The 17,191-nt window shown below is 36.3% G+C and overlaps 1 protein-coding gene across 2 annotated transcripts in view; it reads left to right on the forward strand.

Annotated features, from left to right (window-relative positions):
- FBXO9 (F-box protein 9) overlaps window positions 1-17,191 on the forward strand; it is a 47,001-nt gene that overhangs the window by 20,212 nt on the left and 9,598 nt on the right. For both annotated transcript variants that reach the window (XM_055330174.1, XM_055330175.1), the window contains exons 4-12: window positions 771-830; window positions 2,190-2,289; window positions 4,338-4,468; window positions 5,378-5,492; window positions 7,156-7,274; window positions 7,512-7,602; window positions 8,475-8,570; window positions 8,896-8,989; window positions 10,744-10,895. In XM_055330174.1, coding sequence (XP_055186149.1) covers window positions 771-830; window positions 2,190-2,289; window positions 4,338-4,468; window positions 5,378-5,492; window positions 7,156-7,274; window positions 7,512-7,602; window positions 8,475-8,570; window positions 8,896-8,989; window positions 10,744-10,895 — 958 coding nt within the window. The remainder of the gene's footprint in view (window positions 1-770; window positions 831-2,189; window positions 2,290-4,337; window positions 4,469-5,377; window positions 5,493-7,155; window positions 7,275-7,511; window positions 7,603-8,474; window positions 8,571-8,895; window positions 8,990-10,743; window positions 10,896-17,191) is intronic.

Genomic DNA, 17,191 nt, shown 5'->3' on the forward strand with positions numbered 1-17,191 from the left:
GTTTTCATTTCTCTGGCCCAAGAGTGCAATTGCTGGGTTGTATGGTAAGTGCCTGTTTGGTTAAAAGAAACCGCCCAGGTGTTTTTCAGGGTGGCTGCATCATTTTCTGGTCCCAGCAGCAGTGTATGAGTGGTCCAGCGTCTCCACAGCCTCGTCAGCCCTTGGTGTCATCATTCCTTTTTAGCTATTCTGATAGACATACGGTGATACCTCATTGTGATCTTAATTTGTATTTCCCTAGTGGCTAATGATGTTGAGTATCTTTCCATGTGCTGTTTGCTACCTGTATCTCCTCTCTGTAAAATATGTTGTCTTCTCTAATTGCATTGCTTATGTTTGTTGAGTTTTAAGAGTTCTTTCTTCTAAATACAATCCTTTGTTGAGCAAGTGGCTTGTAAATTCTCTCTCAGCTTATAGCTTATAATTTTCATCCTCAGGGTATTTCATGGAGCAAAAGTTTTTAATGTTGATGAGATCCAGTTTATCACCTGTCCTTTTATGGATTATGCTTTGGGAATCCAGTATAAGAATTTTTTGCCCAGCCATAGGTTCCCAATACTTTAAAAAATTTTTTTTTCCCTGAAAGTTTTATATTTAAGCCCATGATCCATCTTTGAGTTAATTTTTATGTAAGGTGTGAGGTTTAGGTCACGGTTCATTACTTTGCCAATGGGTGTCCAGTTGTTCTGGCACTTTTGTTGGAAGGCTGTCCTGTCACGCATACTCCTTTTTAATACAGACTTTCAAAAATTGCATTTCACTATTTTTATAGGCTCGAGAACTCTTCCTAAAAGCAGTAGAAGAAGAACAGAATGGAGCTCTCTATGAAGGTAAAAAACTCAGGGCCCAAGATCATATGGTCATGACATTTCTGAATAACAACTGTTACTGAACAATTTTTTTAAACTAGAATATATTTGGCATATAAACATCTGTCTCCCTGTGTTTGAAATTGTTTTCTAACAAGTCGAAACTAAACATTGTATTTCTGTATAACCTCTTCTCAAAATATATTGCTGTGGAACATCATCATGTTGGTCTACACTTAGGTTTTAGTATTTATTAATTCTTCATTATTAAAGTCTTAAAAATAATTTGTTTCTCATTTTTAAAATAGTGTATTTTTTTGTGGGTGAAAATTACCTCAGAGGAGGGGAATATAAAGGATAGCTTCAGGAACATATACATATTTTCTAATTTACATTTTACACAAAGGAATACCCTTCAGCTTTAATTGTTCCTCTTAACCCATTAGAAATGCATAAACGATCAGAGCGATGGGGCATTTTACTGCATTAGATGTGTAAGTAGGCTTCCATTTTGTTGATAATAAAGCTAATAATTGGGGCATGCTTGAATCACTTGAAAATGCCCCCAAAATAACATTTTCAGGATTACCGCATTTTACTCTCAAGTTTCTTCTAGTGATATTTTTACTGAGATATTAAAAGAGCCCAAATGGTGAAATCCCTCCACAGTCTTCATTAGTTTGTGAGATTCCCATTTCCGTTTAGTGTACAATAATTCACCCAGAGTAATAGAACACAGCAGAATATATTGAATAGAGTCCATCTAAGGGAAGAAGAGCTAGTCTGTTTCTGTAGTCTCAAGTTCTGTTGTATAGCTTTGTGAGAGAGATTACTAAATATCATAGCTCTAAACCACCTGGCCAGGAACTTTATAAGAAAATAAGTTTTAAAGGTTATGTAGCTAAATAATAGGCAGCTAGATAAAGGAAGTTGGATTTGAAGGTTAACTAAAACTCTATTCTACGTAGGAGGAAGTATTTGATTATCCTCAACTCTGCATCTTAGAAAGAAAAGGTTGCTTAAGAAATGTTTTTCTTGGAGCTATAGCAGTTGCATTTCCAAAGCCTGAAGAAAGACAGCCATATGAGATCGCTTCTAGCAGTACTTATGAGGTTGAGGGAAAAGGTGAGAAGGGCTAACAGCAAAGAGTGAAATATGACATCCATAAGCTGCCATAATGTGTTAGCTTTAGAAAAAAACATTATTTCTGAGTAATAAGGCTTGGAAATAAGTTGTTCACTGAACTACTGTTGCATATAGAAAAAAGGAAATTTGGCTGTTTGTAAAGAAGGTTACCAAATTAATCCACAGTTACAGGTAATCAAAGGAAATGACAAAAATGTGTGGTCATAGCTAATTTAGCTTTATTTCTTCTTTTAGCCATCAAGTTTTATCGTAGGGCTATGCAACTTGTACCTGATATAGAGTTCAAGATTACTTATACCCGGTCTCCAGATGGTGATGGCGTTGGAAACAGCTAGTGCGTATATAATTCGATAGACAGTAATACATAGAGTTTGTTAAAGTTAAGCGTCTTTGCCCTGTTGACTCTTAACATGATAAGAAGGTGGTGGTAATTCTGTTAAATTACATAGTCCTTAGTATAAAGACTTGTTTATAAGGTTGTAGAAATTTTTTTAGGGAAAATTTAAGATTAAAATATAGAAATGCACATTTTAAACAGATATAACAAAGATAAAGTAACACAAATTTTTTTTTAAATAAAAGCAGTGATTATTGAAAGTAAATTAAAAGACACATTTCAGCTTTCTGAAACCTATTTTAAAAAGTCAAACCTATTAAAATATAATTAGGTCAAAGTTGACAAAATGTTAATAATGGTTGAAATTAGGTGATGGGTACATGGGGTTTCATCATTCTTTTTGATATGTTTGAAGCTATACTTTTTTTTTTAAAAAAAGTTTTCAGTTTATTAAGAAAATGCTGAATTATAACAAGACTTATTCTCTTAAGGTATCTGAGAGGACATATTTAAGACTAACTTTTTTTAAAAGCCCAGGTGCAGGATATAAGCCTTGTTTCTTTGGATAGATACCACTTGCATCAAAATTATAAAGTGGCATTGATAGTTTTACATGGACAAAGATCAAGAGAACATATTTTGAAGCCAATATTTTTGAAGTTATTTGTGAGCCTATTGTATAAAAATGTTTTGGCTTAATCTCTCTACCTCCAAAAGCTTAATTATTTGATATTAGAAGGGAGGAGAGTCTATACCCATGAGAGAATGTCAGGTTAAAAATGAGCAATACATAGGAAAATAGTGCTTTTAGTAATAAAATATTATCATTATGTTATGATATTACCTCTGTCATGAAATAATTAAGAAGTTACCTTTATGGATAATGTGCTCACTGCCAGTGTTTTTAAACTGCTTATGGTAATTAACACTCAAGCTTTGGATAGTAAAAACATCCCAATGAAGTCAGTCTTAATTGTCTCTTTGAATTTCAAGGCTAACAGTGTTTGTTGTTCACCAAATGAAATTTAACAGTGTGAGGTAGTTCAAACTCAAAATGAATCATTTGGGCTTTTTCTAAGCCCTCTTTATATTTGGGTGGCCATTTAGACCCAGCTCTTAGCCAGTTTTATGAGTAGATGCAGATGCTGTTAAGAAAGGCTGTATTAAAATGTGAAAGAAGCATTCCTTTTCTTTCCCATCTCTTGGTGCAGCCCAGATGCAATAAAAGTTCTTGAAGGATACAGTTGTTGTTTTCTTATCAGATCTAATAATCCCTGAAAGTCTCTCTCCTGGTTTTGTTCTTGTTTTTTGCCTTCTCTGAAATGTTTGTAGAGTAGCCCTTGTGCCCATCTAGCCTCTGCCACATGTGCCTTTGTTATAGAATAATTAGCCCTTCCTGGTCTTTGGACCTCATCCTCATCTAAGCCTTTCTTATAGGTCTGATTGCTTTTAAGGTTAATTTCAACAAAAATGGAAAGACGGTTTTTTGTTTTTTGTTTTTTAGAACTCTAAATTATACTCTGTTTAGATGACTGGTAGTTGATTTGTGGACCCCGCTAAGATTTTTAAATTACATATTTTCCTCTCTTAAGGTAGGGTGGTAAAGCACATCTGTTAGAAAACCCTTGGTAAGTAAGTACCACAGATGACATCTATATAATTTATTTTTATCCAATTAGAATGGATTATAGTCACATTAGTATGGAATATATTTACCTAAGTTTTTAAAAAATCATTTGAAATTATCTTTCTCACTCACTCAAGAAATCTCTATCTTAGAATAAAAGGGGCTAATTAAATCTCAACGCTTGTATCCAAAATTCTTGTTCTTTCTGGGTGAGAATGAAAATTGCTGAAGCTTTTTTCTTCAAAAGACTTGGTATGCTACTCCTTGAAGCCAAATAAACTTTTATCAAATCAAAACAATGGTTAAGACAGTTTGCTTTTAGATGACTTTCTCTGAAGCAGATTTGAAAGTACTATGAAAAATCAGTTTCTAAGCTCTGTGTTTGTGGACTTAATTTATTCCCCTCCTCCTTTTTCAGCATGGAAGATAATGATGATGACAGCAAGATGGCAGACCTCTTGTCATGCTTCCAGCAGCAGCTCACGTTTCAGGAGTCTATGCTCAAACTGTGTCAGCCTGAGCTGGAAAACAATCAGACTCACATATCAGGTATGAGTTCATGGTTGTTATAACTCAGTGAGGCACACTTTCACTTTAGATTTAAGTTTTCCAAATTTACAAGTCCAGAAAACTTGCCAGGTGATTGCTCTAGTTCAAAGTATGTTGGGAGAGCTAGTTATAATTACCGTTTGCATATACTAACAAGCTTTTCAAAATCTGAAGTAGAAAGGAGTTTATAGTTCAGGTCAAGGATGCCCTACTTTATTCAGTGAAGATATAAAAGGGTGTCTGTGTTGTTGAAGCAGCCCAAGAAAATTAAAGGAATACTGGTGTCATCAGCAATTTCAGCCTGAGATAGGCTGCATGTTTAAAAATGAATGTTTTGAGCTACCCCTGGGTGGCTCAGTCAGTTACGCATTCCAACTCTTGGTTTTGGCTCAGGTCATGATCTCAGGTTGCGAGATCGAACCCCGTGTTGGGCTCTGTGCTCATTGTAGAGTCTACTTGAGTGTTTGTTTTTTTAAAGATTTTGTTTATTTATTCATGAGAGACACAGAGAGAGGGAGGCAGAGACATAGGCAGAGGGAAAAACAGGCTTCATGCAGGGAGCCCGATGCAGGACTTGATCCCGGGACTCCAGGTTCACACCCTGGCCGAAGGCGAAGGTAGGCGCTAAACTGCTGAGCCACCCAGGCGTCCCGTAAAATGATCTTTTGAAGGAGAGGGTGCTTTATAAAAGTAGCTTTTGATATGTTCTGTACTGAAAATTTCAAAACATTTGTGTATTGATGTTAGAAACCATTGTTACTTTTTAGATAATTAAGTACACTCACATATAGCTCTGAGCAATACTGAGGGTGTGATTCACAGATGTCTGGGAATACCTGAAGCTACCTGCTCTGAGAAGATGGTAGAATAATCTAGGAGAGTTGCTGAAGGGATGATTTTCTTTTGCAGTGCTGCCAATGGAGGTCCTGATGTACATCTTCCGCTGGGTGGTGTCCAGTGACTTGGACCTCAGATCATTAGAGCAGTTGTCGCAGGTGTGCAGAGGATTCTATATCTGTGCCAGGTACTTCATCTTTTTAAAACAACTCTGGCAGTAGTGAAAAAAGAATTATGGTCTTTTGCCAATTTTGATTAAAAACTTGATGGATATTCTGAGTAAAAACTTAAAATGAACAGTTTTGCCTAAAGTGTATTTCTGTGATTTTCCCAAACCCCTTAGCCCTTAAAGGCTAGAATGCACCAAGTTTCCAGGGTATAGAATGTTCTGTAGAACAGGTGTAGTCACACATACTACTTCCATAGGGTAGTTTGCATGCCAGCCTAGCTGATTTGGAAAAATAATTTTGCTAGGAAAATAAACTCAAGTCATCTTCACAGTGACTCTAAACCCATTAAGTGGTAATGATTTAAATTTAGATTGCACTAGAATTTTCTTTTGGCCCATTAAAGATTAACCTATACTTTTAAAATATTGCTGTGTGAAGAATAATCATAATTGAGTATAAAATTGTTTGAGACTAATAATCTTTCATGAATATTCTACATAAAAATATATACTTTGTCCTTAGCATCTAGAAATTTTTTATAACTTCAGTTCTTAAAATTCAGTATTCTTAAACAACCTGATTTTATTCGGAGTCTTGTATTTTGGATAAAATATTTGAATTGGCTGATGGCTTTGTTTTTTGGCGATTCTATGTGCTATTCTCTTTAACAAAGACTTATTAATCACCAGGTACATTTCAGTTTTAAAATTGGAGTCTCTAGAACCCTTATTCCAATAACTTTTAAAATGTGATTATCCAGAGGGAATTTCTTAAGATTGCAAATTTTCAGGGATAAAACTTCCATGTGCTTTCATAAAATAAAAGTAATTGTAAAAAAAAAAAAAAACTGAGGAGGTGGCTAATCCTTTTTTTGCAGCCCAGCTCAGACACAAGTAGTTTTCATAGCTTTAAAACTGAATATTTCAGGTTATAGATAGAGTTAAAAATATTTTGAGTTTTGTCAGAATCCTGTTAATATTCATTACATCTTTTGCTTAGTTTTCTACACTAATAATAGTCTCATTGGTGCTACCGTAGAAAAATAGATCTCCAGTCTGACCATTTCACCCTTCTCCAAGGACCCTTCCTATTGTACCCCTTGTTACACCCGGCCTGGGTTATGGCAGTAGTCTGCTTCCACTCATATACTCCTAGAGCATATTTTCCAGACCACCAGAGTAATCTTTTAAGAGCATGAGTCATCCTTAGAGCTTTTCAGTGTATCCATCTCACCCAGATTAGCTTATAAACCCCTCCCTGCCCTGCCCCTCACTGCCTCTCCAATCATGTAGCCTGTTAACTTGGCTTAGTTTGCTGCACCAGTCACACTCCCACCCAGAGCCGTTCCCTTGGCTGTGGTTCTGCCTCAGTTCTTTTGGCTGCTGTATCTGAAATAGTCTGTCTTTTCCCCACTGCAGTTGTCCTTTTCTGTTTACTCTGCTTTGTTTGTTTCACTATCTGAAACTTTTCTCTTTGTTAATTCTTGGTTTTGTTTGCTTTCCCACAAGTGAAAGAGCAGGGCTTTTTGCCTTGTCTGTCTGTCTCCAGAGCCCTGGCCAGTGCCTTGCAGGTGCTCAACAGATTTTTGCTAATTAGAAGACGATGGCTGATAGCAGAAATATTTCTTCATTTAGGGACTTAGCCTTTTTTATAAGTTGATGTTCTGCTTTTATTACCTAGAGACCCTGAAATATGGCGTTTGGCCTGCTTGAAAGTTTGGGGCAGAAGCTGTATTAAACTTGTTCCATACACATCCTGGAGAGAGATGTTTTTAGAAAGGCCCCGTGTTCGGTTTGATGGTAAGTTGAACTCTTTAGAACTCAGGAGAAATAGTGGTCTTTCATGCTGATTTTGATAAATACACAATCTTATTTTTCTGTGACAGACCTAAATACTCTGATCATACTTAAAGGAAACCACAATAAAAATAAAGCTGGAAACATGTTAGCTGATTTTAACTGTAAAAATTTTATTTATTAAAAAAAAATTTATTTATGTTCCTACTTAAAAAAAAATTTTTTTTTTCTTTTTTATAGGAGTGTATATCAGTAAAACGACATATATTCGTCAAGGGGAACAGTCTCTTGATGGTTTCTATAGAGCCTGGCACCAAGTGGAATATTACAGGTACAACTGTAGTAAACTGAGTGAGTGAAAAATTCTCTCTCTCCAAGTATTAATTCATTAGTTACCGGGCAGCTGTTCTTTGTGGCCTTTATATTTATCCACGGAATGACCCTCAGTATTTTTATCCAGTTTTGTAACAGGAACTGCTCTCAGAGAACCGATAAGTTAATACAAATTGTTGAATTCCTCCTAGCCTCTAAATCTGAGAATCACTTTGTTTTAGAGCTCTTAGTATTTTGCTGTTGGTGGGACTCATTTGCCTTTTCAGCTAGCTTGTGCTATATCATTCAGCTTTACTGTCCTTGAGAAATCAGTAGACATTAACTACTGTGTATGATCATTAGATCTCACTTTTCACATTAATTAGTACTTTAGGAAAAAATGCACACAGCTATCATAGGGGTGTATTTATTTTTATTCAAGAGTAAAACTGAAAGTTCAGCACCTCCCTCTAAGAAGTATAAAAGAATGCCTTTACTTCTTTTTTGCTGGCCCCACAGGTTGCCAGTCGTGTTTGTTTTATTTATTTATTTATTTTTCATTTTTATTTATTTATGATAATCACAGAGAGAGAGAGAGGCACAGACACAGGCAGAGGGAGAAGCAGGCTCCATGCACTGGGATCCCGATGTGGGATTCGATCCCGGGTCTCCAGGATCGCGCCCTGGGCCAAAGGCAGGCGCTAAACCGCTGCGCCACCCAGGGATCCCCCAGTTGTGTTTGTTTTAATGATGTTTTGCCAGTTTCTTGGCCATCGTATTTCTGATTTGATTTCACAGCAATGAACAGGTTTAGGTGCCAGGAAATAAGGACATGTTTTATACTTTGTGTGTGTGTGGTGTTTTTTTGGTGTTCTTTTTCTTTTTACACAGGTACATAAGATTCTTCCCTGATGGCCATGTGATGGTGTTGACAACCCCTGAAGAGCCTCAGTCCATTGTTCCTCGTTTAAGAACTAGGAATACCAGGTAGTATTTTTCTCTAGTTTTCTATCCAGTTCACATTTTATATGGTTACTTGGAGGTTAATGTAATCCAGTGCTTCCTTAGCTTAGTATCAGATGATTAAAACCGCACTCAGCAGGGGCCTTTGTGAAAAATACCAGTTCCTGGCCCTCTCTCCCTAGGTATAATTTTCGGTAGATCTTGGGAGCCTTAGCAAGCTAAGTTTACTCACATCCCAACTGATTCTTCTCAGGCAGTCGAGTAACCACTGTTAGAACCCATTATTTCTTAAATTATTTAAATACATGATTAATAGACTTGGTCTTTAATTATATTTTTTAATTTTTAGAACTGATGCAATTCTACTGGGTCACTATCGCTTGTCTCAAGATACAGACAATCAGACCAAAGTATTTGCTGTAATAACTAAGAAAAAAGAAGAAGTGAGTATGCAAGTGGAATTAGAAGTTCTCTTTTTATTTTAGTACCTTATTCATTCAGACACTCTTGATTTGAAAGGATAAGAAAATACTGTTTCATAATGTATACTGTTACACAAAATGTTTGTTACAGCATTTCTCTGAAGAGAGCTGGAGGGTTTTCTAAAATGTGGGGTTTTTTTTAGTTGGATCACTTTGTTTTTCTCTAAATGATTTCCTTTTCTGGTCTTTTTTACATTAGAAAATGAAAAGCCAAAATATGCTATGAAATAACTAGTAAAACGATACCTGAATATTTTTTTTTTAGCGATTCTTGTTTTGAATCATAAGGGATTTCTTTCATAAGTTAGCCCATATAGATAATTTCTTCTCAAGAATACTCGTAACAGAGAATTTTAATTTCTACTGGAAATAAGCTAAAGTAAGATAATTTTCTTCTTCTTCTTCTTAGAAAAGGGAAAAAATGCCAAGCAAATATTGTTGAATTACTACATTCTAGAGTATTTTTAACTAACACATTGAGGGGGCCTAATTTTTTTCACAACTTTTCTCTATATGCATTTTTTAATCCTGGTTTTAAAAATGTATATCCAAGAGTCAGTTGTGATGTAGTTGGAATAAATACTTGCCTAATGCTTTTATAATTAATACAGTTTTTAGAGTTTTCCTTAGATCCTCCTCTCTTCCCTGGCATCATGTGTCAGGATGGTTAGAGCAGAGTTTCATCTGAGTCCCTTGCTATCTTCCTTGCCTACTTCTGATAGGCTCTAGTTACCTGGGGCAGTAGTCTGAGGGGCGAGAGTTAGCTGCTATGGCTGTGATGTTGGCCATGAGTTTCGGGGAGTTGTGAGGCCCTTGTTTTTTAGATCTTGTAAAAGAGTTTAGGAACTCTTACATTGAGTACCAGTTTTCTCTTCAGAGTATGATACAGTGAAGCCATGTATACTGTGGACATTCTTGTGTTGTTAGCAATAGTATTTGCAAAAGTGTGATTCAAAAATGAGTGTCGTCCACATCTGTTTCTTCATTGACTCTTTTACCATTACCACAAAAGATAAGTTGTACTCCATGCTTCTTCTGCATCTTTCACCAATTTATCACTTTGCCTCTTTAAAAATTCCCATATTTTCAGTTGAAGGAAATGCTAGGCTTACATGGAGAAGACAGAAGTTTTCATTTCCAACTCTGAAACTACTGTGTAATTTTAGTTAATTTGTTTAATCTCCTGGTGTCTTCAGTCTTTCAGCTGTTAAATAGCAATGTACCATCTTATTTATTTATTTATTTACTTACTTACTTACTTATTTACTTACTTTTTACTTACTTAAAGATTTTATTTATTTATTCATGAGAGACACACATAGAGAGAAAGAGGCACAGACACAGGCAGAGGGAGAAGCAGGCTACATGCAGGGAGCCGGACGTGGGACTTGATCCTGGGTCTCCAGGATCAGGCCCTGGGCTGAAGGCGGCACTAAACCGCTGAGGCACCGGGGGTGCTGTACAATCTTATTTAACACTTAGGGTTATTATGTTAATTAACTGAGATGATGATGGAGAGAAAAACCTTATTGTTAGAGTGCTTAACATTTTTCAGGGCACTCATACATACACCTTCTCATTTGATACCCAAGAACCCTGTACCATGTGCAGTTATTATGTTACTCTTAGTATCACTCTTACATATAAATACTATAGGAACATATGTATCAATGAGGGGAGGTTTCATTATAGCTCATACACTTTCTCTTTTATAGAAACCACTTGACTATAAATACAGATACTTCCGTCGTGTCCCTGTACAAGAAGCAGATCAGAGTTTCCATGTGGGGCTCCAGCTGTGTTCCAGTGGCCAACAGAGATTCAACAAACTCATCTGGATACATCATTCTTGTCATGTTACTTACAAGTAGGTGAATATTATACAAATACCAAAGTTGCAGAATAAATGTGTACTTCCTGTGAGGCTTAGAAAACTCTGATAGGTTTTAAAGTCCTCTGAGTCAACATGATATCATAAAACATTATGTTCCGTAACATTACATTACAAAGTATAATTAAATGGTACTGCTACTATAGATGCCTCCAGAATTTGCTGTGCTTTATGTAGAGAGCTGCCGGCATGATAATGGTGCCAGGGAGAGAGAGGTTCCTGGCCAATGACAGTCTTTTCGGTAAGGGTTTTATTCTGTCAGGCACCAAAAGAGTGGACCAGGAGGTGGAACTCTCCCCAGTGCCCGTAGGAATGGGAATGGGTGCCACCACTTTGGAAGTGAAAGCAGCACTCTGTGAGCAGAATGGTACTCAGACCACCTCTAAGCCGTCTGTACATTACCTACTCATTAATTTAAGGCCCTTTTAAAACATCAAATCTTTTTTCTTCTCCTGTGTTTCACTCTTACCAATTTTTTTTTTTTTTACTTTATTTCCAGTTTCCATAATCCTCTGGGATTATGCACTGATTTTAATAAAATTGTAGCTAGGAGAGTAAGTCTTCTAAAAAGATGTCATGTGTTCCAAAGCCAAATCTATTAGGGGGTTTCTATTTAAAGCTCTTTGTGTTAGGATTTACCTGTAAGGAGTAATTAAGGAACAGAAGAATGTGAGAGAGAAAGGAGCAATATAGAAGTAAGTAAAACATCAATTTATGTGAATAGTGAGATTTGCTGTTGTTAGATTTGAAAAAATATTGTGTGTAGTCAAGGTCTCTCAGTTCCAAAATTGAATCTAAAATTCTGAGAGACAAGTTTTGAAGTCACCTTCTATTAACCTACTTCACAACCTCGACCACTGGGTTGCAAACTTCCTGCATCCTGTTTCCACCCTTTGTCCTCTTGTATGGAGGGTCCTGAGAACTGAGAAAGTATTTTTCTTTCTTTTCATTCTTAACTTACCAGTCGTATATCTCCTTTTTGCTTCTCTCAGTGAATATGCAGTGGAATGTTTTTTTTTTATTCTCAAGAAAGACACCAAACTCAGGGAGTACCAAAGAAATAGAAAACATCATGCTTTAAGAGAAAAAAGGACATTATAATAAGTGTCTTTTGTAACTGCTAACAGTGACATTGACTTCCTTATTGTATTTATAAAGTCGCTTGAATTTTCTGCCTTTGTTTATTTTTCCCTTTTGGGGAACAAAAATAAAAGACTGTAGTAGTATTACTAGTCATCTGCTTCCGCTCCCTCCCAACTGGGATGATGCTGTTGATCAGTGCAAAATTAAGTCATCAAATTCTATTCCAGGATTATATTTCTTCCTAAATTACATTTTAACAAAATCCTTAAAATGTCTGTAGCCTTTTACTTAGAATTTTTAAGGAGTCTGTTCAAAGGACATAATCAAAAATATTACATTATTTTGAATTACCAAACGTAAATCTCCAACAGAAAGGGAATTATTAAGGAAATTGTGATACAGGCAGACAGTGAAATATTATGCAGGCACTAGAAAGGGCTTCTGAAGAGTATTTAATAATGTGATGAAATGCATATGTCAGAATGGTAAATGAAAAGCAGGATTACTGACTTCTTTCTGATCAGTAGATTATTGGTAGTTACGTTTCTGGGGAATCAGAAATTATATGCGGATTTTTAACTGTGGGAGTTTGGCACCCAACCCTTATGTTGTTCAAGGGTCAACCATACCTCATATTGTTATGTCTACATGGTAGAATGAGAAGTGATTTTTCTTTGTACTTTTCTAAATTTTTCAAGTTTTTTACAATATGCTTGTTAAATAACAAAAATTTAACCAAGTAAATTTTTAAGATCTAATTGGATTTATTAAATGATGCGTGAATGGGGGTGCTCTGAGGAGTTGGACAAAATGGAAGGTTTTAATAAAAGAAGAGTGGGGCAAGAAGGTTATTAGCAAAAGAAAAGGATTGTTTCAGGCAAAGATACTTCCCTTAGAAGGAAGAGCAGAGCATCTTATGCAGACTCCTCCTCTTCCTTTGAGGGGTGGGAGAGGGCTCAGGGGGGTACCCATCAATAAATTTCTGACTTACCAGTTAAGACTGCATTTCTGGGGGAGGTTGAAACTGCAATTAAATTATATATTAAGCCCTGGTTTGGGAACTCATTCTGAGTGATGCCATTTGGGGCCTGTGGTTTTCTTTTTAACAGTTCCTACTTTTTATTAGACTCTCAGCCTAACTGAGAGATGTGACCAAAATTTAAGGCATTACACTAACTCTCAATTACCCTTTTGTAGTTCTCACAGCTTTCGTTGTTCTGTGTGTGGTTCCTATAGGTCATGATGCTTTTCCTTATATATTTATAGATCACAACATTAGGTTTATGTTCCAGACTTAAATCATTTGGTGATTAGTGACAGTGAACATACATTTAAAGCTTTTCAGAGAATATAATTTACCAAAGAGAATACTGTTACCATAGATTGTTATTATTATTGGGATAATTCCCGATAGTTGGAGTATACTTTAGAGCCATGGTCCCCAAGACCCAACCAAACCAATCAAAAATAAATAGTCAAAAAAAGATTCTGCTGAAGGAGTCATCTTTTTAAGCCCAGTGCCTTGCTCAGTGATCTTCTATAATTGAGTTCTAACTTCCCCATAAGTGTTAAATCCAAGCATACGAGGTGGTATTGGCCACAACACAGACAATCTACCTCCTTGCTCAGCTAAAAGATAATCAAGGACAACTTTAGCTGGAGAGTCTTAGGATCTTTGTTGTGCTACTATTGCTTTAGCAGCAGACTTTGCAGTAATTTTCAGAATTGATCATAGCCTCATTTATTTGTATCCCTAACCAGGGAAATAGAGACCTATGAAAAAGAGTGAATCTGAATCATGAATGTCTCCTTTTTAATTCCAACAATGTAAATTTAGCAGAGTCAACCAAAGAGATCCCTTATTTTGCTTAGAGGCACAGTTTGATCTTCTCCTAGCCTGAAATAAAAGGAGGTTTTAAATTCCAGAAGTTATACCCACTACCCCCTCCCTTAGCCTGGGAGATACAGATGAGGGTGTTGTCTTTCCAGGGCAAGGCCAGAGTGAAGGAAAGGAAAAGGAGAAAGGGGTTTACGTTCAGTTAGCGAATGAAGTCTCCATCCATCATATGGGGTGGAATCAGCCTGCCTCTCTGTCAGCTACTTCTCTTCCTCATCAGTTTGATGTGGAGGTCTCTAGCATCTGTACAGGACCAGGTGGAGCCTTCTCTGTATGCTGTGTACCCAAGGCTTAATGGTTTTTAGTTTTGCAGCAGTGTCAGTGGTCAGGAGCACCTGCTAAGGTCTTTTTTCCAGTGGGGCTGGAGGGTGATTTTCCTCTGGTGACGTTTATACACTCACCAAATTCTGTGACTAACAGGTTTCTTTGAATTGGGATCCAGGAAAGCTTCTTGAATCTGTGGTTGACACAGGCCTGAGCATAAGACATTAGAGATTTATAGTAGCTCGTCGTCATACAAGCATGAGGCAACAAGAGACCAGAAAGTTGTGTACCTTCTTTATGTGATAGAATTCCAAGAAGTTTGTAGGGTTTTTGTTGGGCTCAAATGATTTGTCCAGTGAAATGGCTGCTTTGATCACTGGAGATAGTGGAAATTATACCCTAAGTGGGAAACATATTCTTAAAGTTTGATTGATTGGTTGGTTTTTCCTGTGAGGGCATCAATCATACAACAAGGGAAATCTCAACCCATCTAGAAAACACACATACAATAACAAGAACCTAATGATAAGCCACACTAAGTGGCAGGCAGTTGATTGAAGTCCAGCTCCAAGTGTTCAAAGGGTCCAGGGGACCGAGCTTTGAAGCCCCTGGGAACAAAAATAGGTTTTTAGGTGTGGGGAGGTGATTGGTGGTGACCAAATAGGTCACACATTGCTGGTAGACTGTTTTTGTCATTTTAAAGAAGTCTATCAATATCTGTTTATAACTTGAGTCTTTGAATGTGCTATGGTGGGTGAAGGAATACAAAAATTAAAATATGGGATTTGCTAGAGAGCCAGGAAGAATTGGGCTGTCTTGGGTTTCTATAACCCCAAGTGTGTGTTTAATTTGCGGTCAATGCTCACTCATTGCAGTGTCTTCAATTTAGAAGCAGGCTGTTGCCATGTTACAAGGATATCAGGATGGCAAGTCTGGTGATCAGGGGCCATTTTTGTGGAAGCAGAGTGGACTTTCTATATAAGTGCCACAAAGAAGGCTTAGTATTAACTTAGTTGGCAGTGCTTCCCTGGTAATTTGCATAGTTGAATAAGCCTCATTAGTTTAACAAGTCCTTTGGAAGTTTGTCAAAAATTTTTCAAAAAGGTTTAAAAGTGCTTTAAAAGCACTTGCCTAATAAGTAGGATTACAGATCATTATGAAACTGCAGTCTTAATCAAAAGCAGACCGACGTCCAAGAAAACTTTGTTTTTTTACCAAAGCAAAAGCCAGATTCTAATTTTGCACCATCTTACTTGAATATTAAAACTCATTTTTAAAAAATATTTTTAAATTTTAACCAGCTTGACCACTCATTAAAATTCTTTTTCAAAGATTTGTTTCCACAAACCTTTTTACAACCTCTTTTTTCTACGTTCCCATTTAGTCCCTTTTTTTCCTTTTAAACAACACAGACTCTCTTTCTCCTCAACAAAAAATACATCTCTATTTCTCATACTTTATTTTATGAAAAGCACATCCTGCTTTTTTGGCATACAAAGATGTTTTTCCCTTATTACTTTTATTTTTTTATTTTTAAAATTTTTTAAAAATTAATTTTTTTCTTATTTTAGTAGCTTTAATGACCTATGAAATAGAATTCTTAACCCTTAAAAGCTTTAATTTCTAGTGAAAACTAAGAAGTAAGCAATTGTGAACTTTTACACTAGCATTTTTTTAAATGTGTATATTTATGAATACATTATAAAATTTCTAGAAGCATGTACTGTTTTATATTTTTTCTCTGTAATATGAAGCCAAACGTTTACTAATTAATGTTTTTAGTACTTTATCTTATTTGGAAAAGATCTAGGTATTTATTGGATTTAACTTTATTCAACATTTTAAAACTTTAAGATTTTAGATTATCAAAAAACAAAAAGGCCTGGGAAAACTAAGTAGACATAATTATTGCTGAAAAGCTTATTTCTAAACTTTTGTTTTGCTTACCTGTTTTCTTGAGTGATGTTTAGATTACCTACAGACACTTTATTAAACGTTAGACAAATTCAGCCATTACCCTAAGCTATTATTTTTTGTGTGGACATATCTAATAAGAGAGAATATGAATTTATATGGCTAGTAAACTAAGGTAGATTAAGTTTTATATTTAATGTTAATAACTAAAAACATGTCTGTTTTAATTAAACCATCAACCATAATCTAGCTTTTATATCAAATATTTTCTGGATCACATACTTTTTTTTTTTCCTTCATTTGTTTTTATTGAAGCTTGATTTCCCAACATATAGCATAACACCCAGTGCTCTTCCCATCAAGTGCCCTCCTCAGTGCCCATCACCCAGGTACCCCAACCCCCCACTCACCTCCCCTCCTGCAACCCTTTGTTTGATTCTCAGAGTTAGGAGTCTCTCATGGTTTGTCTCCCTCTCTAATTTTTCCCACTCAATACCCCTTCTTTCCCTTCTAGTCTCTTTAACTATTTCTCATATTATCCATATGAGTGAATTCATATGATGATTGTCCTCCTCCGATTGACATATTTTACTCAGCATAATACCCTTCAGTTCCATCCACGTCGAAGCAAATGGTGGGTATTCATCCTTTCTGATGGCTGAGTAATATTTCATTGTGTGTATGTGTGTGTGTGTATATATATATATATACACACACACACACACACACACCACATTTTCTTTGTCCATTCATCTGTCAAAGGGCATCGAGGCTCCTTCCACACTTGGCTATTGTGGACATTGCTGCTGTGAACATTGGGGTGCAGGTGTCCTGACATTTCACTACATCTGTATCTTTGGGGTAAATCCCGAGCAGTGCAATTGCTGGGTTGTAGGGTAGCTCTATTTTTAACTCTTTGAGGAACCTCCACACAGTTTTCCAGAGTGGCTGCACCAGTTCACATTCCCACCAACAGTGCAAGAGGGTTCCCCTTTCTCAACATCCTCTCCAGCATTTGTTGTTGCCTGTCTTGTTAATTTTTGCCATTCTCACTGGTGTGAGGTGGTATCTCATTGTGGTTTTGATTTGTATTTCCCTGGTGGCATGTGATTCG

This window comes from Nyctereutes procyonoides, unplaced genomic scaffold (assembly GCF_905146905.1).
Source record: "Nyctereutes procyonoides isolate TBG_1078 unplaced genomic scaffold, NYPRO_anot_genome, whole genome shotgun sequence".
NCBI lineage: Eukaryota > Metazoa > Chordata > Mammalia > Carnivora > Canidae > Nyctereutes > Nyctereutes procyonoides.